The sequence below is a fragment of the Leopardus geoffroyi genome, chromosome C2 (assembly GCF_018350155.1).
Source record: "Leopardus geoffroyi isolate Oge1 chromosome C2, O.geoffroyi_Oge1_pat1.0, whole genome shotgun sequence".
Lineage (NCBI taxonomy): Eukaryota > Metazoa > Chordata > Mammalia > Carnivora > Felidae > Leopardus > Leopardus geoffroyi.
In genome coordinates this window covers 15,868,287-15,892,515 of record NC_059333.1, presented here as the reverse complement: position 1 = coordinate 15,892,515, position 24,229 = coordinate 15,868,287, and the positions used below count along the sequence as shown (strand labels likewise).

Genomic DNA, 24,229 nt, shown 5'->3' with positions numbered 1-24,229 from the left:
AGACGCTTAACGGACTGAGCCACCCAGGTGCCCCTGACAACTTTTAATAAAATATAATTGTTTTAAGTTAAACATTCTGAAAACTGTCTGGTTTGATCCATGGGAAAAATATTTCGTGTGCATAGTTTATGGATGATCTATCAAAGGGATCCCATTTTAATACACCAGAATTATTTGAAGGGAATTAATTTGTAACACTTCAATTTTCTTTAGATGACATATGGTGATGCCAGGCAAAGATGGCTGTCTGCCTGAAATGTTTGGATACTGGCCTTGGGTCAAATGTTCTCTTGAGTGCCTCACTTTGCAGTTACATCTAGACAAACCTAATAGGGGTCTTGAATCCTGCACGTAGACATTTGCTTCATCTCTTACTTGTTTATCTCTACGTATTGATTTTGAACGCCTTTAGGAGGGGTCTGCCACCCCCATTTCTCCCCAGGTGTGATGTTCCCCCTTCTCTTAACACCCAGCAGCTTTTCCCATTCGCGGGTGTGACTGGCATCCTGAAGTCATTTGCGTTTGGGAGCCCTGGTCCTGCACAGCCCTCGACAGAGGTGGGAAGAGCCCTCATGCAAACCCAACCGAAAGTCTTTTCTGTTGGCTCGGGTTCTTATCTCAGTCCCAGGGCCCTGAGTTAAAAACCCGGAAGTAGCCACGTCAGAAAGGAAGAGCTGGTCCTCCAGTACCGGAGTGCTCTCTGAAAAAGCAAGCCAGCACGACTCAGGTGTGACTAGGTGTGAGGAGTCCTCGTTCTTACCTCTGCCACAGTCCTGGGCATTGTCACGGTGCTCCGGGAGAGAGCCCACTCCACAGAACAGTATCAAGTATACAGAGATTCCTGAAGATTGTCTCTACTGTCTCTAAAATTTCCTCGCATGTATCAGCCATCTTGTCTCCTCCTTCTGCCCCCCCCCCCCCCCACCATGCAGGGTCTTTAACCCAGCTCTCCTGGTTCCTGATATCTAACCATATCCCCCAATATCACTTCTTTCAACTCAGCTCTCTGTTTCTGTCTGGCATTTTCCACCACACACACCCCTTGCTTCCATTCTGTCCTCACAGGAGGGCTGTGTTTGTGCTGCTGGTGGGATGGTTGGGATTGTAAGATAATAACTAGATTTTTTCCCCCAAGTCCTAGTTGTTGTTTTTTTTTTTTTCTACTTCATTTTACTGTCACCTCAAAGCTATTTTATTATCCTGGGAGTTAGATAAAAATGAATAAACATGTTTTGGAAATAAAATGGTAAAAGCATATTCAGGTTCTGGTTCCTCCATCAAACTACGGATCATTAATTCTCCTTTTTTGTATTGACAAAAAATTTTTTTCCCCCTTTGGGAACATTAATGATCTTCCCTGGCTCACGGATCATTCTTCACAGGATTCATAGCACCCTTGGCAATTCTCCAGACAGTTTTTCTGTTAAAGCCTTGCAACATCCATTTGGATTTTATGGTTTTAATTCCATTTGACATATATTAGAAATTAAGTCTATTTAATTATCTTAGTCCAATGAGACTATTTCATGTTCATTGATGAAGTTAAGCAGGTGAGAGGCTGCTTTCTGGCTCCTGGGTTTTGATTCCCCACTCCCCCCACCCCCCAACACCCCGCCCCATCTCAACCCTTAAAATATGGTATTATTTAAGCCTTCATGAATGGAGGGAACATTCTTAGCTTTATACCTAAAATCATTTAAGTAAGTGCGTGTTTGTTGGGTAAAGGGTATGACTGAGTTTGTTATAAACATTTGCCAGTTTTCAAGCCATTTGGTTAGGGTCACCTCTGTCTGGGGCTGTTGCCTGCTACCTTTATTCTGTCTCCAGTGCATGAATGACGAAAATACAAGACAGTGAGACTGGAGAGGGGAAAGCTCACACAGGAAATCACTCTTAAAGCAGATTCTTCTCTCCATGCTTAGCCTAGGCATATAAATTTAAGCCATTCCACAGCAGGAAGTCTCTGTGTTGAAAGCAATGAAAATGCTTTATGTACAAAAGGCACAATCCATTCTGCAGAGCAGGCCGACTTCACAGTCAGTGTCATGTGCTTTCATCACATGGTAATGGCTCTTGGAATTTTACCGACCATCATAGTCCTCTACGGTAGAATAAAAGTTAGGTTACAAAGGCATATGAAGTGCCTTGTGGTTGTCACTATTTGCTTGAGGATAAACTGACTCTTGATTATCTCTCCAGGAGCCTTCAAAACTTGCCAAATGAAAACTAAATGATGCCAGGTGATTATTGCCGGCCCTGATCTCTGCAGAGCCTCAGATTTAAATCCCGTCATGCATGTCGAGCATCGCTAGGCCAGTGATGCTTCCCTGCAAATAATCTCATCTGAGCCTTGCCAGGATTGTGTGAGCTATTATGTCTCCACTTTAGAGATGAGAAACCTGAGGTCAAATTTTGGTCTAAATGAATTTTCTATTTCTGACTAGATCTCGGATTCTGAGTCTAGGTAGCCTTCTTTCCCTTGCACCTTTTGTGAAACCTACGGACTGTTTAAATTACTTTGATAGGTAGAGGTTTTTTGTTCTGGTTTGCAAGGTTGCCATAGTGTGGTTATAGAACCTTGCAAAACCTGTTCTGACTTTCTGATATCCATTACACATTCTTGTGTTGTTTATAAAATGGAGCTATAAAGTATCCATTTGGTAGATACTCTATCACCAGTTTGACCCCCTAGATTTTTCTGTTGCTTTGCCAAGAATGTGGACATGTTTGAGCATGTAATTCGTGTGGCTTCTATTTTCACAGAAGCCAAAAAAAGCCCTGTGCAAGAATAGCAGTGACAAACATTTCTCTTGATGTCTCTATTAATGCAAAATGTTGGGCAAGAGACTTTGGGGTAAGGTAGGTGTTAAAATGAACATCTCTTTATAATGTTCATTTGTGGGCCTTCAGCCTCAGCCCGGGGGCAATGGGTAGGTTGATTCTATTTTATGCGGATTCCTTTCCTGGAACTTGGTTTCTAAATTCTCTATGCCTAGTAGACGCAGTATTTGGGCACAGCTGATGTAGCACAGCCAGTCCAAAGAAAAGAGGCTCAATTCTATGTCCACTTCTAAGAATGAATGAAAAATCACTACTTTTCTTTAGGCCTCGGTTTCCTTCTATTTGGAAAGGAGATAATGCCTGACCTCCTTCTTTATCCTGAAGGATGGTGTGAGTCAGCACCATATTTGTCTTAAAATTTAACCACGTTCTTATGCTTCGGAGATCGTCGTTTGACCTATAGATGATCCAAAGCTAAGCTGCAATATGGTCTTAAGTGCACTGGAATGAAAATATGCTTTTATAATCGGGCAGGGAACATGTTAACCAGTACGTTGTAACAACTTCCTAATGGGACTCACAATGGCTGGAGCATGGGTATTGGCATTGGGTTGGCCTGAATTTGGATCTCAGCTCTACACCTACCAGTTTCATGATTGATATTATTTACTCTCTCTAAACCTCACTTTTCTGAACTGCAAGGTGGAGACAGCGGTATCGATCTTACATTGTTATTGTGGGAATTAAATGTGAGAATGAGTAGATATAACACAGTGCTTGGCAAAATGATTGCTCACTTAACGTTAATCTTCTTCTCTGGTGAAATTGTGTTTTGAATGATGTATTTAAGAATTAGCAATTTATCTTTATATGTATAACATGATAAGAGAAGCATCTCTTTGGATTTTTGAGTTAGGGATAGAGGTTCTGATGCTCTCTCTTTTCTATTAAGCTAAGGTACTTGGAAAACAATATGACTTTTTTTTTTTTAAGTCAAATTGAGCAATAGCTTCAATCCTCCTAAAGTCCTCCCATCTAATCTGAGAAGACAGTGACAGGTGTCTCTGTGGTACACACTGAACTTGCTTTTTCTCAGACAGAGTCTGGTGAGTCCAGAAACTGATGTCACCTCCACAAATAAACAATTTCCTAGCTTCAGTTGTGTGCCGTAAGATCTTGTTATCCGAATAGTCTCTTCAGAAATTTCCTTTGGGTCTTGCATCAGTGTATTGCTTGATATCTTGGGAAAGACAGTGAGAGAAAACGGAGAAGTTTTAGCATTCCAGGATTCTGCTACACTGGTCTTGAACATCCATCTGGAAATGCAATTAAGAAATAATCCCATGGAAAACACTGAAAATGTCTGCATTTTCTCATACACATGTTGGAAAGTATGGTATGGTTGTCTGTTGGCTGCTGTGACCACACAGAAAATGTACACACATACCTTGGAGCTTTACAATGGTAGGTGTACTTTTTTTCTTCTTTTTTGTGAAGCCCAGTAGTCGTCTAACAAGATGCCTTGTTGGAAAAGTCTGAGACACTCTTGAGTTACCTCTCTCTTGAATATTGCTTACATTAATAAACATGACTTAAATAGCCTTCATTTCAATGTTATATAAGATATGCAGTAAAATTACTAGCATTGACTCTGACTATAATGTAGATATTATGGAAATGTCAATCCTTAAAATATTTTAGGGGTGCTTGGGTGGCTCAGTCGGTTAAGTGTCCGACTTTGGCTCAGTCTGTGAGTTCTAGCCCGTGTCAGGCTCTGTGCTGACGGCTCAGAGCCTGGAGTCTGCTTGGGATTCTGTGTCTCCCTCTCTCTCTGCTCCTTTCCTCCTTGCACACACTCGCTCTGTCCCTCAAAAATAAATTAAGAAAAAAATTTTAAAAATATTTTCAATTCTAATATAACAGAGTTTTCCAATATTGCAATTAGTCCTATGTTTTTCCATTTGGTTTTTAACAAATTATATGTTAATTTTGGGACATTAAAATGCAACATAAATTTGAACCAGATACCTCCCCCTGCCCCTCCCCCAATAAAGATAACACTGAGATTCAAGGAATAAATAAAAAATCTGCTCAGCAACTGTAGAATATTTAGCTTCCTAAATATATCCTCTGTGTGGGAAGCTGGGAGAGGAAAATTAAATTCTTACATCTCTTGAAGTGGATGGGGCCAGTAGTATTTGAAGAAGCCAAGTAGAAAACGGAAGCACTTAAGTTGGCTTTGCCCCCTTGCGGAGAGATGCTTGGCTGGGTCCTGTCCCACGGGGTGCTTTCCAGAAGACGGAGTCCATTTCAGGAGGAGATCTAAACCCGGGCAGAGAGCAGAGATGGGATGGTGTGGCTCAAGCCGGCATTCTTGGAACAGGAGCCTGTGGTTTCTCTCTTACTTCATCTTGTTAAATCTGTCCTGATGATTGGGGTGGAGACCAGGGAGAGTAGTGGCTCAGTCACACTGCCGTGTAATTTAAAGCCCTTACAAGCTTCATCCTCAGGCAGCAGATGGGGCTGAGCTGGAGGAAAGGAGGTGAGAAGGAAGTCCCACTCCCGGGCTCTGACCTCATCCAAACCCCCATCTGGGTCTTGGAAAAATGTGTTTCAAAGTTGGCTTGAGTTGCTGTTGGGAGACTATCTTAATTTAACCTTCTTAGAACTGGCTGCATTGTGAGAAAACTAGTACCACGGCATTGAGTGAGTCTGAAGAGTTGTTTCCGTGATCCCACAGAATTCGTTCTCTGGTCCAGGAAGAATACCTTGACCTTTTCACTTTCAAATCAAGTATCTTTGGATTCCTTGTCTTTGGAATGCGATATTTCATTCTTCAGGCAAGAGGGTAGGACAAATGTATCCAGAATGTAGCATAATTATGGAGAAAATAAGGAAAATTTTTTCTCTGGATGTGAAAAGAAATTCACTGTCAACACAGAAGCATTTATTTATTGCTCGCCTGTTCCCAGCACGGAGCGAGGACTACAAAAACCTCTTGGAGGAGAACAGTCAAAATTAAGCAATGAAAATATGTGTTAATTTTTATTCCAAGAAGCAAATAGATTTTTCTCACCTGGTTACCACCAGTATTCTTTTACAATACTGTTTGGTTTTCAATGTGAACATGTGTTAAACCCTATCTTAAACCCAGGTATGGCTGATTAATTCATGAATGTCAATGTTTTAAATGTCACATGATAAAAGCCTTAGGATAGCTCCATTTTCACACTGGAAACCAGATTATTGTGCTTGAATTTTAGAAATGTTTCCTCAAACACTTTCATTTTCTTCAATAGATACTGTTGGTCATAGATTATCTCTTATTTTGAGGGGTTATAAGAAGGTAAGAGAGAGTCACTCTCAGTGAAGACTTTATGCCACACACACACACACACACACACACGCAGAGAGAGAGAGAGAGAGAGAGAGAGAGACGTTATATCATAAGGCAATGACAGTGTTCTGTGTTGTACAGAACAACATCTCATTACCTATGGTTTTACTTTTTTGGGGGGGGCGGTAAACCTAAATATCTTAAAATTCTTCATTCACCAGAATTCCTGCTGGAATGAGAACCATACGTATTTCAAAAATTCTTTGCTTAGTTTCTTTGCCTGGGATAACTGTCAAATGCCTTTTAAAGACAATAGGTCCTGCTGCCTGGTTTTTTTTGGGGTGGGGGGAGGCGTTGATTTGTCTAGTGATGTTTAGGGTTTGTGGTGAATGGTTCTGGATGTAAAGGGGTGAGAAATTTTAAGTTCCCTGGAGAGAAATTTGGGAAAGAAAGAGTGTTTGGGTGCAAATGAAGTGAACTTCAGATAGTGAGTCTTCATAGGAGTTCTTAGAAGATGAGGGAGGAACAGTGGAAAGATCTAATGACAATTTTTTTTTGCATTAAGTTTTTAAAAAATTTCGGTAAAAACACGCAACATAAATTTTTCCATCTTGATAATTTGGAAGTGTACAGTTCAATAACATTAAGTATATTCGCATTGTTGTGCAACTGATCTCCAGAACTTTTTCCTCTTGCAAAACTGAAACTCTATATCCATTAAACAATGCCTCATTTCCCCCTCCCCCCAGCCCCCGGCGACTAATGGAATGATTTTACGATGTTGTAGTGGGTTATGCAATATAACTTCCCTCCTTGCTTTGAAAAAACAAAACTATATTGCTCCTTAATGCGTTCATGCAGATTGTGAGGGCTTGAAGTGGAGCCCAGTTATATGCCAGGTTGGATGAAGACAGAGCTCGCGGGAGCTAGAGGCTGGAGTAGCACCTGGCATCCTTTTACACCCTGAGATGCTGAACACTAAGTATTTTTGGCTTGTCCTTTTTTAATTGTGAGAAACCTTGAAAATAGCGTTATGTGTAAGTAGGCTGATCACCCTGCTAAGAGCATGTGAGGGTACTGAATATATCCGGAAATACTCCCTATCCTCATACACCCTTAGCAGCATGATCTTGCCGCCTCTACATAATATTTTCAAATTTCCCACAATTAAGAAGTGCCAGTAAAAAAAAGAGCAGAGGAAGAAACTTCCCACTTAAAGAAAAGCATTGCAGGGGAGCAAGCTAAGGGGGAAAGAGACCCCTCTGTTCTTAAGAAAATTGTGAATGTAACTTTCAGTTTCGCTTTTTGATGATGGCATCAGGGGATATTTCTCCCTCTACATGGCTACTCTCATTTATTTCCTCTTAAGACATAAAGCCTTTGCACAGAGTCCTAGAATCTTTCGGCTGTCACATAGGTTAACTATGCTGAATTTGTGGCTCAGGGACTTCGAAGCGGTGGCAAGTTTTGGCATGGACTGAATATAGCTTATGTGATGTTCCTAAGGACAGGAAATGGGATGCATAGAGTCTTAGGGCCTTTCAGGAAGGACACAGGGCACAGATGATTTAATAGCGACTTGGCTAAGGTGTCCGGAGTAAATTGTTTTCATTCTCCTTACTGTTACACTTGGTAATTTGCCAGGGTAACAGGTGAAAATTGATGAGAGGGTGGTGATGTCTAGGACATAGGCCCAGAGGAGCCAGGAGTTCTGAATTCCTTTGGCAAGAGCTTTGCCTCATGGGGTGCATTATACGGTAATACTACAGGGCATTACTTTTCAATTTATTATCATAAATAAAGAGATAATGGTTCCAACAGACTGAGTTTATGCTACGAATGTGTTTATGGGGCAGTAGGGAAAAATGCTATATAATGTAGTTATTATTACATTTTCCATGAATTTGGGCATAGGAGATGATCCACGTGAAGGTAAATTTCATGCAAATCTATTTTGAATTTTATTTCCTTTAGAAAATCTCTACTCAGAGGCCTCAGAATAAATAGGGATCATCTTATTTATCTGTCAAACTTTATAGGATTTTATAGAACTTTATAGAACTTTTGTTACATCCTGGATGGGGTTGCTAAATAGAACACCCAAAGAAATCTTTGTCTTTAGTATAACGAGAGGAGCAAGAAGGAAGAAATGCATTACTTCCCAATTTCCTAGTGTAAAATTAGTGAAAATATGACCTAGTCAGGCACATACTTACATATATAGACTGTTGTGAGAAAGGGATTAGACTGAAGAGCCCATTTAACAGTAAAGTTGTATTTCTCAGATTTTATATACCATTTTCTATAAATAATTGAAAAGGGTGATTAAAAAACTCTTTAAAAGTCTATTAGCTACTGTTCCTTAAAGTAATGTTTTTAATAATGTATTGCTAACTAGAAATTAGAATTATAAACCCAGGGAAAGTCAGTTCTTTAAAAAATAATTTCTAGAAAGAAGTAGGATTTTCGACGCGTGATGGGTCTACAGGCTTGCCCTGTTCGTCTTTGTTTTCCTTGTAGATGGGAGAAAAACAAAGACATAAATCCATGCTGTCTTTGACCTCACATGTTATAAGCATTGTTTTACTTGGAGTTTGGTCTTTCATGGGATTCGTTAATCCTTGTAAGCTTTATTTCCAGTCCAGCATCATTTCTTCAGTTTGGATGCATCTCTCAAAAGAGAGCCTTTCTTGTAGGGTTACTCCACACTACAGGATGAGATTATGCCTCTGGGCTGCAGGAACAGAAAGTAAGGGGTAATTAAAGCAGACAACTGAACTATTTCCCCACCACTGCCCTTCTCAAAAGCAGAGTTTGAGATTTCCGGGGAGAAGTACAGAATTATTAGAAGATCTAATTTTACTCCAATGCATGGCAAATAATAGATATGTCATGAGCCTTCCGGTTCTGGCTCAGGCCTGAGAATGCCCAACAATGACACTGGAAGATGAATGTGGAGAATATCAGCCCACCTCCCTATTTTCAGTCAAGCAGAATCAGCCAGACCCTGTCCAATGTTGACTGCCAACACTATTGTCCTGCAAAAAATCTCTCTCTAAAGAACATCAGTAGAGCAAAATCATTTATAATGTATTCCTATACAAAGAAATGGACTGATTTCTTCTTGTTGTTGTTTGTGAAGCCTCTGCCGCCTTGTCATGACTCCGTGGAATCCATGCAGGTGTTCAAACAGCACTGTCAAATAGCAGAAGAATACAATGAGGTCAAAAAGGAAATCGCTCTGCTTGAGGAAAGGAAGTAAGTACTGTTTCCCTGAACCCTCTTACCTCTGAGTGATGTCTCCTGGTCATGGACTGGGGGAGGTGGGCACGGAATGGGCTGAACTTAAGGGTGAGAGGGAGGGGTGTGGGCAAGTGACATTCTGTGGTTCAGAGGTTACTGGGCAACTTCCATGTTTTTATCACGTTTGACTATAGAAAGAATGCAAATGGAACTGCTGAGGATTAAAAGCTTTACTCTACGGAGTACTGAGACGAATAACAGGAGTACTTCCTACCCAAACCCAATTTTTTGATCATCATTTTTAGATCAGGAAGGTAAAAATGCCCAAACAGCACCCAGACGCACACTATGTGCCCTGTGGATGTGCCCAAAGCCCCCAGAGCACTTTGGCTTCGAGTGAGTTTTAATGAATGGTTACATGGTGGCATTCCCACGTCAAGTAAAGAAGCCACTGTGACAGATCTTTGGAATAATGTAAATGTATTAACATTTTATAGTCCAATAGCCCGAGGAAGTTTTTTTATTTTGATAGCTCCATTACCATTCCAGTTCTACTGTAGGGAACTTTGGGTATCTATTAATTAAATTAATTAAAGCATTCTAATTTTAGTCACACTAAGCTTTTTCTTTCAGAATTATCATCCTTTTTAATTGCACTCGACTCTGCCAGTGTCTACCCCAGGGACCCCCATTCCTTCATACTTTCAAAGCACCAGACACTTTTCCATCCTAGCACTGGGTAGTTTGCACTTACACATTTATTAGTGGGATATTTTGGTTAATAGCTGTGTCTCCTACTAAGTGGAAACTACTAAGTGCTTTGAACCCCTGAAAGCAGGGCAAGTCAGGTGTTACTCACCACCATATTTCTAAAGCTGGACACAGTACATGGGATGGAAATGCTGAATCCATTTTTGTTGAGTGAGTGACACATAATCAGAACGTATTTTGATTATTTAACTTCCTACTTTTCCCCCTCTTCCTCTTACTGATACATGATATATATTTATTACTTAGTTTTTAAATCAAAGTGAGTGAAATATGTTATGTTTTGAGAAATTTATAAAATTCTTGGGACTCTTTGAAGACCCCCCTCCACCCCCTAGATCGTGGTTGGACAGTACAACATGGTGGGGAGGAGTATGGGTTATGGGGTCAGACTTTGCACTTACTGTGAGACCTCGGATAACAAACCTTTCCTTACTGCCTTGCTGCGTTGTGCTTCAAATGTAAAATCATACCTGGGCCTATGGCCAAAGGGGGTTAAAATATGTTTAAAAAAATTTTTTTAATGTCTATTTATTCTTTTTAAAAAATTTTTTAATGTTTTTATTTATTTTTGAAGGAGAGAGACAGATAGCATGAGTGGGGGAGGAACAGAGAGAGAGGGAGACACAGAATTCGAGGTAGGCTCCAGGCTCTAAGCTGTCAGCACAGAGCCTGATGCGGGGCTCAAACTCACGAACTGTGAGATCATGACCTGAGCTGAAGTCGGATGCTTAACCGACTGAGCCACCCAGGCACCCCTAATGTCTATTTATTCTTGAGACAGAGACAGAGCATGAACAGGGGAGGGGCAGAGAGAGAGGGAGACACAGAATCTGAAACAGGCTCCAGGCTCTGAGCTGTCAGCATAGAGCCCGACGTGGGGCTTGAACCCACGAACTGTGAGATCATGACCTGAGCCGAAGTCGGACGCTTAACCGACTGAGCCACCCAGGGGCCCCAGGGGTTAAAATATGTTTAAGAGGAGATCAGAAAAACGCAACTTCTCCTCATATATCTGAGACTTTCTTTTTGGTCTGAGAGTTTTCAGACCAAGGTGGTTGGAAGGCTCAGATTGCACATTTGCATACAGTCTGAGTCCTAAAAAAAGTTTCTTAAAGAAGCTGAAGAAGTTTACTAATAATGTGGCCTATAGTGAAATTAAAGGAGAATTTGTATAATCAATAACCTATAAATGTGTCTGTGTGTGTCTGTGTGTGCGTGTGTGTGTGTGTGTGTGTGTGTGTGTGTGTGTGCGCACATGAACTATGCTGTTGAGGCAGAAAAAAGCCAGGTAATTCTGTATTTATTTGTAAACTCTTCAGATTGAAGGTAATGGAGGACTTGGCTTATTTTAATTAACCCATGTGTGGTTTTTTTTTTGGCAATGCAAAACTTACCCACTAAATTATATATTCTGTGAGTTTATATTTTTTCTATGTTTTGTTAAAAAATATGATAGGATAATGATGTAAGAGTGACTCATCTGGTCTTTTGTTGAAACATATCCCTGCTGTTTCTGCATTAACTCATCTTATTTTTTCCCTAAGCCTACTTGAACTTTGGACTTGTCTTGAAACTAGGATATTATCTCCCTCCCTCCCCAGCCCCCACTTTCTTCCTAAATAATTGGCTAGATGCATGGTAAAGGCCAAATTCTTTTGTTATCTTTTTTCCTTTCTTTTTAAATAAAGTCTCTCAAATTCCTTTTTCTCCATTCCTTCTTGTGCTGTTTGGGGTCAGGACTTGCTGCTTCACATCTTGGTCAATGTAATGTTATACCTGGTTTCCCTGCCTATGATTTCCTGTTGTTGGAAAAGGACACGGAGTTCTTGGCCTGGTTTGCAAGCTCTAGCCCCCTATGGCTTTACACCCCAGCAGAATGTTCTTTCTCATCATTGTCTTCAGCTCCATTGACCTCTTCGCTTCTTCCTGCCTCTGTGACCTTGTTCACAGCAGCCTCTGGGTCTGGAGCAGTTACTCCTTCCTCAGATGCTACCCTCGAGGAGAGCTTAGCTAATATCCCTGCCCAAACACTCCATGGGATTCATCTCTCTTCCTGGGTGAAAGAAAATACCGGAATGACTCTTTTTGCACGTTTGTAGGCTGGGGTTATCAATAGTTATCCTTTTAACTTCACGTCCTGACTTTCTGACTGTGCATAGTTACCTACAAATGTGAATACCTTTGAATATCTCTTTGTGTCCCAAACACCGAACAGGGACTTGCGCATAGGGTCAAATATGAGTGAGGGTGATTTTGGTGATTGATTGTAGGATATAGTAATACCCTCTGTGTATACAAACAGTGTAACAAATGTGTCATTTGTAATTTATATGGTCCATATTTAAAATACAGAGTCAATATCAGCATTAAGGAATTGCTAAGGTAAATTAAAATAGGAAGTGTGGTTATATCTTATATTAATAAATAAATGATCCTGGTCCTCCAAGTGTTATTGGTGATCATTGTTTCCATTAACACTTTACTGAAGTGGAAATTCATTACACAACAACTAATTTCCAGAACAGTGTTTAAGCAAGATAAATTAAGGCAAATGGATCTGACCCACATAATTAACTCTCTGTTTTTTGGTGATTTGGATAAGAATTTCTCATCATTTCATACAGTGTGGGCGATTATGTTGGTCTCTGGTGATTGGCTAGCGTAAGCTAGACACAGAGAGAGATGTTAACTCAGGTATTTTAAAGGAAAGTTTTTCTTTAGTAGAGTCAGGCAGGCACAGGTTAAGCTGAACTTCCCTCTCATCTCCAGAGGGGGTCACCCTGGATCAAGCTTGGGAGACCGCAGAGGGGAGCGAAGAGTTGATTATAATTATTCTTTTAAATCATGTCTACTAGATAAAGAGAGTCCAAAATTTTCTAGGACTATAAACTCAGCACGCAGTGAATTTAATTTAAAGAATCACTTCTGGCTTATGTGATGTATGAAAAGCTTGTTCTTACTTTTATTGGATTTTTTTTCTCAATTGAAAAAAAAAATGACAATTTTAGTGAAAGCCTTAAAAACTTACCGAGAATTCTGACATCTTTCCAGGACTCCTACTATTATTTCTTGCCTCTTTCTAGGCCTTTTGAATGTGAATAATCTTATAGAATTGCATATATAGTAAAATGAAACGTATACATGATTTTCTCAACAAATAGTATAGACTCTTAAAATATAACACATGCAGTTTTTTGTGGACGTAATGGAAAGAAATGAGAGGTGGACATTGGATGCCTTCTGAAATTTATCATCCATATTTTGACAGCAAGTTAAGGTACATGATTAAGCTACAATTAGATCTAAAAATGAGATTTACAATTAGTAAAGGTTGCTTTGCTCCAGATAGGGTATTTTATCTTGTTCAAAGGAGAAACCATTTGTCTTCTGTGTATATGAAACATTGTGCCAGGTGCTGTGGTGTTTAAAAGATTGACTTAGAATGTCAGAAAGAGAGATAGATTCTTAGAAAAGTCAGGATGAAAAATGTCACATAATTAGGAAAAAATAACTCCATGGTTTTCAGTACACTCACAGAGTTGTGCAGCCATCATTACAGTTTTAGGACATTTTCATCACCCAGGAAACCTCGTAGCTCCCGCTTCCCTCCCTCCCCCTCCCCCAACAGCCACTGGCCACCACTCATCTACTTTCTCTCTATGCATTTGCCAATTCTGGATACACCATATAAAAGGAACAATATGGTCTGTGGTCTTTTGTGGCTGGCTTCTTTCACCTGACAGGATATTTTCAAGGTTCATCCACATTGTAGCATGTATTCCTTTCTCTTGTTGAATAATATTCCATTGCACGGAGAGTCCATACTTTGTCCGTTCACCAGTTGATGGACATTTGGGTTGTTTGCCCTTTTGGTTATTATGAACATTTGTGTACAAGTTTTGGGTGGATGTATGCTTTCGGTTCACTTGGGTATGTGCCTTGGAGTGGAACTGTCGGGTCATGTGGTAAATCAACGTGTAACCTTTGGAGGAATTGCCAGGCTTTTTCTAAAGTGGCTGCACCCCTTCATAGTCCCACCAGAAATGTCTGAAGGTTCCGATTTCTCCTTATCTTTGCCAACACTTCATGCTAGTGAGTGCAAAATGCGGTCTCGTTGTTGTTTTGATTTATAGTCCCCCGACAGCTAGAGATGTTGAGCATCTTTTCGTGTGCTTTTTGCAATTTTTATGTCTTCTCGGAGAAATGTACATTCAGATCCTAGCCCATGTTTTAGTTGGATTATTTCTCTTTTTATTATGGAATTGAAAAAATGTTATAGAAGTTCGTGAGTTCAGGTAAAACATTAGAAAAGGATTTTCATATGGGGGTAACACAAAAATAGCAGACCTATATTTTCATATCTTTTGAAAAGACATAAAATGATGATTGAAGAAGCAACATCTCATTGAGGGGATAATATTGGAATTGGGGGAAAGGGAGCATATATAATTTGTAATAGCATAGTCTAAAAATAGCCCTGTTCTGATTTGTTTTCAGTCGTGGCATTTAATTTGTCCCGAATTTTCCAATAACAATAGATTTTTATGTTTAACCAGAAACATTTATTTCTTTAGGACATTCCTGATGGCAGAGATTTTTAAGTTGTATTCTGGGGACCCTTTCAAAGATTGGGAATGGAGCCAGTATCAGGCAGGGGACTGTCCAAAGGCCAACGAGAAACGGTCCCATTAGCTCTGTTTTATTTTCTTCACTTCAGACTAAGATTTTCCTTGCAAAAGGGTATCATGCTAGAAAACATTGAAAACCTCACTTTTATATTTGTTTTATATGTATTATATATATTTATATATATTTTATTTTTAGCACTTATTTAAAAAAATTTTTTTAATGTTTATTTTTGATACAGAGAGAGACAGAGCATGAATTGGGGAGGGGCAGAGAGAGAGGGAGACACAGAATCTGAAGCAGGCTCTGCGCTCTGAGCACAGAGTCCGACACGGGGCTCGAACTCACAGACTGTGAGATCATGATCTGAGCTGAAGTTGGAAGCTCAACTGACTGAGCCATCCAGGCACCCCTATTTTTAGCACTTATTTTTATTTAAAAAATGTTTATTTACTTTGGGGGAGAGAGAAATAGAGACAGGGAGAGCGAGCACAACCAGGGAAAGGGCAGAGAGAAAAAGAGAGAGAGAGAGAGAAAATCCAAGCAAGCAGTGCAGATCCCAATGTGGGACTTGATCGCATGACCGTGAAATCATGACCTAAGCCAGAATCAAGAGTCAAACGCTTAGCTGACTGAGCCACCCAGTTGCCCCTATATTCCAAGCAGTTAAAAAAATTATTAAAAGACATTTACACAGGGGCACCTGGGTGGCTCAGTCGGTTGAGCGTCTGACTCCGCTCAGGGCACGATCTTACAGCTTGTGAGTTTGAGCCCCATGTCAGGCTCTGTGCTGACAGCTCAGAGCCTGGAGACTGCTCTGGATTCTGTGTCTCCCTCTCTCTGCCCCTTCCCCAGTTTACACTCGGTATCTCTTTGTCTCTCTCTCTCTCTCTCAAAAATAAAGAAACATTAAAAAACATAAAAAAAAAAGACATTTACATAGCTCCCAGAAATGAGGTTTCTGCTGTCATAAAGAAATAGTAAATGGAGATATTTCTCCATATGTCTGCAATGTTGGCAGTAATGGGGGAGTCCTATCGTCCTCACTAAGACATCCTGATGTGGGTATGATGCCACTGTATAAAGTATAGGACTTGCGCTCAATTTCTAATAGTGGAGATATGCTTCCTAAGACCAACTTGGCTAGCAAGAATCGAGGTTAGCGCCTGGTTTGCAATAGGATTTCAATAAATACTTGAACGGATGAGTGGAGGAACCAAAGAACTGTCTTGGCTCTTGACTTTTCTCCAGAGGTATAGCTGAGGGAGATTTTCATTTTAGGATTTAGCTTTGTGTGAAATCCCCATGTTCCAAACTTCATCAGGCTTTGAGATTACACTTTCTGTTAATGCCCCAGTCATAATGATTTGGGTCTTTTATGCCACCTAATTACATGCTGTTCAGTCTTCTAACTGGAATCTCATTCCTTAACATCTCTCCATCTAATCTCTGCCTGGAACCATGTTGAAAGGGACAGAATATTTACCACTCCTCAGTGAGAGTGCGTTTAAGTAGGTCTCCCTGGCTAAGGAAAGAGGGTCCAATCTTTGGGGGAGCAGAGTAAGGAAACATTTTGCCTTTCATCTATTCCTATTCCACGATTAACTCTTGGTGGGATGATTGATAGTGGAAATCTCCATTTCCTTTGGAATAAGTGGTTCTTAACTGGGCCAACTCCTCAGCCCCCAACCCCCAAGATATTGACAATACCTAGAGACATTTTTGTTATAATGACAGGTTGGGGGAAAATGCTACTGGCATTTAGTGAATAGAGGCCAAGGATGCTGCTGACCCTTCTACAATGTCAGTGGATATAGGGCAGTCACCAGTAGCAAAGAGTTGTCTAGCCCAAAAGATCAATTGTGCCAAGAGAAATTCTAGAGCAAATCTCAATTCTTCCTGCAAGGTAGTGTTGTCCTTTGGCTCCCAAATGATATAATGCATTTATTCCTTATGCATTATTCATTTGTAGGGCTTCAGTGCCACAGCCTAGACTGCACTTTGCAATTCCATTTCAATACCATTTATTATTACCCCACCTGCATAAAATGAAGGTAGACTTTCACATACTTTTTACCATCTTGAGGCATCTACTTCTTCTCTCCTGTGTGTCATTGCTTGTACTAGAATACACATCTTTTAAGAACCACCAACAGTGCGATCGAAATCACTATTTAAAATAAATTCTCCCCAGTATTTTATAATATTATTACCCAAAACTGTTTAGCTCTTTATGTCTGAACTGTCTAGGATTTTGTCTTTTCCAAATGAAAGTCTTAGTTAATGCTGAACATCTAAAAAACCATGGTAGTTGTCTTTCCCAAATTAGAGAAATGTTTGTCCTAATGATGCATTCATGTTCTAAACTCCTGCAACATAAAGAATCTACTTAATTTTGGAGTTAGTTTCTACAAAGTTTCAAAGTTCTCTTCACTTGGACTCTCCCTTACCCTATTTGTTGTAGCAAATAAAACCTTTTCCAGGCATATCGCTTATGATGGGAGTGGCAGATAGTCTATGATGGACCCAAGGTTATGGCCTTTTTACTGTTGAAGTACATTATGTTGGAAACAGTATTATAGACTCTTGACTTCAGCAATAGGATTCCTGTAATGATGGTCTTCTACCCCCATATCACATTACACTGAAGGGAATGATAGAAGTGATCAACCCAAAATCAAAGGCAAGACCACATTCTAGCCAATTATAGATATTGATTTGTTCCTCAGAGCATCTATTTACAAGATTGTCTCCATAGCTTAATGTGCCAGGTTTAATTATGAATTGCTATTGGATGAACATAAACACGTCTATGTAAATAGGTCTTGGACAGGAGACAGCAGACATTTTGATAGTATTCATTGAATATATGTATAGTTGCTTATCAGATACATCAAACTAATTTAAAAACCTATCAGTTGAGTCCTCCTGATTCCAGTAAGGAAGAAATTATCATTGGCTTTCTCCAATGCAAGAAAAATGGACTAGACAGTCATGATCATTCCTTTTAGTTGTAAAGTCTGTGATTTTCTAATTTATCTTTTCTACCAGTCAGAATGAATAACAGAGGTCTTCAGGAGTTTTAAATGAGGTCAGATATGGAACCAGGACAGCAGCCATTGTTATACCTTGTACTGCCAGGTTCCCGGACCAGGATTTGAGAGCAAAACTCTACTTCCATTTGAATTACTTATGTGAGACAGTTAATTTGAAAAGAAAAAAAGAACGAGAATAGACGATCTGATGTGTGGGGGCTTGAGAGATGTGCATCCTCTTTACTTCTCTAAATTTTACTATAAATTTCATTAGGACAGTTACCTAAGGAGCTTTACCAATATTTAATTATTGACATGTATTGCTTAAACTATGCTTAGAGGCAAAGGGCCATAAGCATTTAATCATAAGGATAGGTTTGATTTCTGGCTTAGTCTTATTAGTTGGGGGATTTTTTCAATGGAGTTAAGCCCTTTGCATTTCTTTTTTCTCATCTTTAAAATGCATGTGATTTGTCTCTGAGGCATCTTACTCCTCAGTTATTCATTCAGCAAGTATTTATTGGGAGCCTTTATATTCTAAATACCATGGGAGACTCAAAGATCAACAAGAACTCAGAGGACCTTTGTGTATATACATATCAGTGTTCCAGCTTACCTTCCTTTTGTACCTTCTAGGCCCTTCCTTTCCAATGCCTGGTTTTGCTCAGTGGTCATCAAAGTGGGTGCACGAAGCAGTCCATTGGGGGAAGAAAGAAAATACTAGAACTTCATTCTGATTTGTGTTTTGTCCTTTTCCTGGAGTAACTGTTTATTTGGACAGTTTCAGACTTACAGAAAAGTTGCAAAAATGGTGCAAAGACCTCCCATATGTCCTTTCTTGGATTCACTGATTATTATTATTCTTGTATTATCATTAAATATTTGTTATTTACCTTTGAGAGAGCACAAGATGGGGAGGGGCAGAGAGAGGGGGATAGAGGATCCGAATCGGGCTCTGCATTGACAGTCTGACAGCAGTGAGCCAGTGTGGGGCTCAAACTCACAAACCGTGAGGTCATGACCTGAACTTGAACCTGAAGTCAGATGCTCAACCAGCTAAGCCACCCAGGCACCCCTGGATTCACTGATGATTAAAAACTTCCCCAGTTGTGCTTTAGTCTCTCTCCCCCAACACTGCACACTACTAGGGTTCTCTCTCTCTCCCTCTCTCAGTGAGATGAAGTATCTATCTGTCTACCTATTGTCTCTCTACCTCTATCTATCTATCTATCTATCTATCTATCTATCTATCTATCTATCATCTCTCTATCCCCCCCATCTAATCATGCCCCATTATTCTAAATATTTCAGTATTTTCTTTTTTTAAAAAAATTAAAATATTTATTTATTTATTTAGAGAGAAGAGTGAGCAGGGGAAGGGCAGAGAGAGGGGGACAGAAGATCTAAAGCAGATTCTGCACTGATAGCACCGAGCCCCCTTCGGGCCTCAAACTCCTGACCCATGAAATGATGACCTGAGCTGAAGTCAGATGCTCAACTGACTGAGCCACCCAGGTGCCCCAGTATGTTCTAAGAACAAGGACATTCTCTCACTTAACCACAGTACAATAATTACAAATTAAGAATTTTAGCATTGATACAGGGATATTTCATAATCCACGTTTGAATTGCATCAATTTCCGAGCGATGTCCTTCACAGCAATTTTTTTTTTTTCCGGCCCAGAATTGCACATTGCCCTTAGTTGTCATCTCTTTAGTTTCTTTAAATGTGGAACCATTTAGGCTAGTGGTTTGAAGAGTACATGCTAGCAATTTTGTAGAATTTCCCTCAATTTGAGGTTGTCTAGTGTGTGCATTTTTGGCAGGAATACCAGAAAAAGGATGTGTCCTTCTCGGTGCATGTGATATCTATCTCCTTACTGGTGCTGTCAAGGTTGATCACTTGGTTAAAGGAGTATTCCAGGTCTCTGTGCACTTTTGCCTACAGAGAACGAGATGCGACACACGCTTATAGGCAAAGAATTCTGTTAGATCTAGTTTAGGATTAACTGACCCACATAAGGGGGGTGGACCTGTGTTGGGTTGTCATGTTTAGTAAATCTAAACATAGACTGCGAACCTTTAGCTCCTTATTATGTGTATTTATATCAATGAATTATTGATAGGTAATTACTGAGAACTGAATTTGTTTAAGACTTTATCACTCCTTATCCCTCCAATAACCTTAGCCTGCTCTCTGAATTCTAGAGTCAGGCCAGAAGGAAATGTAGATATAATGTTTTATTAAATAGGGCTGCAGATATCTATACCTATCTATATCAGCAGTCCAGAAAGGCTTGGAAAATAATATTTGCAGGCAGAAGTTGGATTCTTTAGTTTAAAGGAGACTGTTAAGGATTTGTTAAGCTCTCAAGTAGAAAACAAAGTTAGATAGTAACTGATTTTGGAGGACAAAGACAAGGTAAAGGACAAACTACAGTTCTATCTGTAAGACAATAGATAACATTTTAACTCATAAACTGACTTTCTGGGTTTTTTTCCCCTTAAATTAATTGTAGCTTTTACCATTTTTGTACTCTTTAAACAAATCACCTTGTTTTGACTGTCAAAGGACTTATTGAGCTTTTTGGGTCTATGTTGAGTATTTTGGATGTGTCTGGTAGAGGTGCTAGAATAAAATAAGGTGGCTACAACTTGCAAAGCTGGAAAAGCTAAAAGAAAGTCGCTGGAAGTAACTAGAGGTGGTGAATTTAGAAAAGCAGAATCAAAGTTCTGCTTCCATTATGCTGTTACTGCATAATTTAGTTGGTTTGCATTAAATTGTGTGCTTTTTCCCTCACCTGCCCCCTGGGTCTTCAGAAAGGAGCTCATTGCCAAGCTGGATCAGGCAGAAAAGGAGAAGGTGGACGCCGCTCAGCTGGCCCGGGAATTCGAGGTACTGATGGAGGAGAACCGGACATTGAAGTTGGCTCAGTCCCAATGTGTAGAACAGCTGGAAAAACTTAGAATACAGTATCAGAAGAGACAGGGCTCATCCTAACTTGAAACTATTCAATGTGAGCATAAAAGGTTGGTGACTGTTGTGTGCTGGCCAAAAGATTTTCATTTTAAAGGGATAGTGTGTAAAACCTACTGTTTGTTTCTATTACCCACGTGGCAAACATCTGTAATGAATTTAATGCTTGCCAGATCAAGTTTGTGAGAAGGGAGATTATATTTTAAATAAGATAATTAAAGCAAGCCTATTGGCAGTATATGTTTTCCGAGATCATAACTCACTTCCAAAGATACATTTTTTTCTTATTTACGAAGATGTGATCAGAGTGTACATCAGGGTAGAAAAAGATGAAAATAGAATATTAACTGACTCCGCTAACAATTGTGAACAGAATTAAGCCAGGAAAACAAACTAGTAAGATGCTCACTGTAGTTTCATACCTGTGTATTTTTAAATTTCATGTCTCGAATATTTCAACTATGCTCAAACCTGAAGTCAGAAACTTCTGCACACATTTTTATGTTCACCAGAGTTAGGTTTGATCCCTCAATGATTGATTGTACTGAGAATAAATGGTTGCATATCATAAAAGATTTCTCATGAAAATATTAGCAGAAAGCATGTTTGTGCCAAAAGCACACTGCCAGTGCTAACTTGCTGTTGTAATAAAAAGCTGATAAGGCTGCATTTTTTTTTCACACCATGTTACCTGACGGTAAACATCTCTGCCTTTGCTTGTGTGTGCTCTGGGGGCATGCGGGAAATGGAAAAGTATTGTTTGGACATTGCTTTGGTGAGTTCCCATGAAAACATGAGTAAAACTATGACTATGACTTTGTTTTGGATTTAAGGAGAGGTTTTGGATCAGTGATAACTAATAAGAATATATGAGTAATTTCAAGAATAAAATGATTCGTCTCTTGTTCCAACTATCACCATAGTTCCCCAAACGGATCTTTGTTTTATGTCCATTTCTGTTCATGTAACTTCTTTTTCATTAAACATGAATCAAACTGTCAGTCTGTATTTTGTCCCTTTCTTAACTTCCCTTATGCTACCGTTAGTTGGGACTGGCTACCCTGAGTCGGAATGTGTTCCTAGTCATATTTGTATGCGCAGAATCAGCAGTGAAGCCCCTTCTCTTGGAAAGACTGCAGATTCTCACGTAGGTCATGCAGAATTCTAATACTCAGTATGATGCATTAGTGTCTTAAGGTATTTTCCCAGAAAACGTAGAAGAGGATGGTTGATTAAAACACCAGGATGGCCAAAGATAGACCAGTTTTTATGGACGGGGGGTGACTTACCCCTGGGTGGACAGATGGCAAGGTCTAGAGCCATTTTGTTGTTGTTATTGTCATGACTAGGATGAACAGGTGCTAGAGGCGTCTAGAGAATAGTGGCCAGGGATGCTGCTAGACATCCTGCCATGCACAGGATGACACCCTCAGCTACAAGGAATTGCCTGGCCCAACATGCCAATAGTGACCAGTCTGATACACCCAAGACTAGACTAGTCACTGGGCAGGTGGGCAGATGCCAAGGGGAAGCATGTTGCAGGGTCACAAGTTTCTTGCCAGGGGGTGCAGAGTCCATGAAGTCTCTATACACCCTGAACGTCCATTTCCTCACTTGTAAAACAAAGCTTTTTGCTAGATCTCAACATTTTAATGTTATATGCACCTATTCATCCTGAAGCTGCTTTAACATTTGACCAAAGACGAAAGTCCCTATTATCCTGGTAGAACCTTCTTCTTTAGTAACCCCAAGGCTTATACATACTAATATAAAGAGGGAATTGGCCACTAAATTTATATAAATCCAGGGTTAATGGACTGGGAGAATGAAGAGTACATTGCCAATGTCTAAACACAGGAATTAGTTTTTGGTCACTGCCCATCTGAAGAGGTTTACATAGATTTACAGAATTCAAGCAGTCATGGCCCCTTATAGATAATTGGGAGCAGGGAAATATAGTTCCAAAATATCTTTGCTCTACCAGAATGAAAATAATTTAACCGGGTCAAAATATTGGAACACCACTGGTAATATATTGAGGAGACACTGAGTAAATACTTGTAATATCTGTGCCTGTCTCAGCCTGACATTTTACTACATGTTTCCTAAAGGTATCTATTCATGACTCAACAGCAAGAATTTCCCTACGTGTGTGTGTCTGAGGCAGACTTTTATTCATTGAAAACATGAAAACATCATCTACTTTTGAAGTCGTGCCAGAGAAATCTAAAAGCAAAATTTCTCGCATTGCCAGTCTTAGCTTTCCATGCATGTAACAAATTCCCCCCAGTCTTACTCACCTCTGCATATTATCTATATAACACAGAACCATTTAAAAATTTCCTATCTTCAAATATATTTACAGTATTCTTGCTATTAGCAATAATGAAAATGATATAGAGCATTAAAAATGAGCACAGAGGTCCGATGAATATTAAGGTGAAGATATTTGCTTTTCGGCCAGAATTAAAGGAAAATGCAACCCATATTGTATTCTGCAATTGCTCTATTGGAGAATTGCTCTTTGTGGGTCACTTAGTTGATGTAGACACGACAAGAATGTGGTCATCTGTGGGTAGAGGTCAAATGTCTAATCACTGGAAAGGGCAGAGCATGTGCTCTATCTCATTCTGGCATCTGGACTTGGCTGTATCGCGAAGTCAGTATAAATAAGGAAATAAAAGCCGTCTGGAACTCAAATCCAATTCAACAAAAGTTTATGGTACACTTTCCTAGTGCAGGGCAGAGTAGCGACAACAGAGGATGAAGAATGAATTACACCATCCTAGCCTTCGAGATGCTTCCAATTTAGTAACAGAAGTAGCATATTTGTTCTAGTTCCTGAAGACATGAATAAACGTCAGTGCAATAAGATAGATGAAGTTTTCAGTCGGAGTTCAGAGAAGGAAAGGATGGCATGAGCAGAAGAACAGTGGTTGGGAAGCCCAGATATGGGGGCGGTGAGGAGTCTTTACTGTCGAGTATATGCAGGCGGATAGTGAATAATTAGGTTGGGAAGTTCCACCGGGCCCTGGTTGCAGGGGGAGTTTGGACAGAAATGTTTTAAAAACTTTGTTTTTTAATGTTTCTTGATTACTTTTTTAACGTTTATTTATTTTTGAGACAGAGAGAGACAGAGCATGAATGGGGGAGGGTCAGAGACAGAGGAAGACACAGAATCCGAAGCAGACTCCGGGCTCTGGGCTGTCAGCACAGAGCCTGACACGGGGCTCGAACTCACAAACCGTTTATCATGACCTGAGCTGAAGTCGGACGCTTAACCTACTGAGCCACCCAGGCGCCCCTAATGTTTATTTTTGAGAGAAAGAGAGAGAGACAAGATGTGAGTAGGGGGAGGGGCAGAGAGAGAGAGGAAGACACAGAATCCGAAGCAGGCTCTGGGCTCTGAGCTGTCAGCACAGAGCCCGACGCGGGGCTTGAACTCATCAACCGCGAGAT

The 24,229-nt window shown here is 40.0% G+C and overlaps 1 protein-coding gene across 3 annotated transcripts in view; it reads left to right on the top strand.

Moving 5' to 3' along the window:
- MAP3K7CL (MAP3K7 C-terminal like) overlaps positions 1 to 21,771 on the top strand; it is a 38,319-nt gene extending 16,548 nt beyond the window's left edge. For all 3 annotated transcript variants that reach the window (XM_045501546.1, XM_045501547.1, XM_045501548.1), the window contains 2 exons: positions 9,261 to 9,376; positions 20,614 to 21,771. In XM_045501546.1, coding sequence (XP_045357502.1) covers positions 9,261 to 9,376; positions 20,614 to 20,794 — 297 coding nt within the window. In that variant the 3' untranslated portion in view covers positions 20,795 to 21,771. The remainder of the gene's footprint in view (positions 1 to 9,260; positions 9,377 to 20,613) is intronic.
- Positions 21,772 to 24,229: the final 2,458 nt, after the last annotated feature.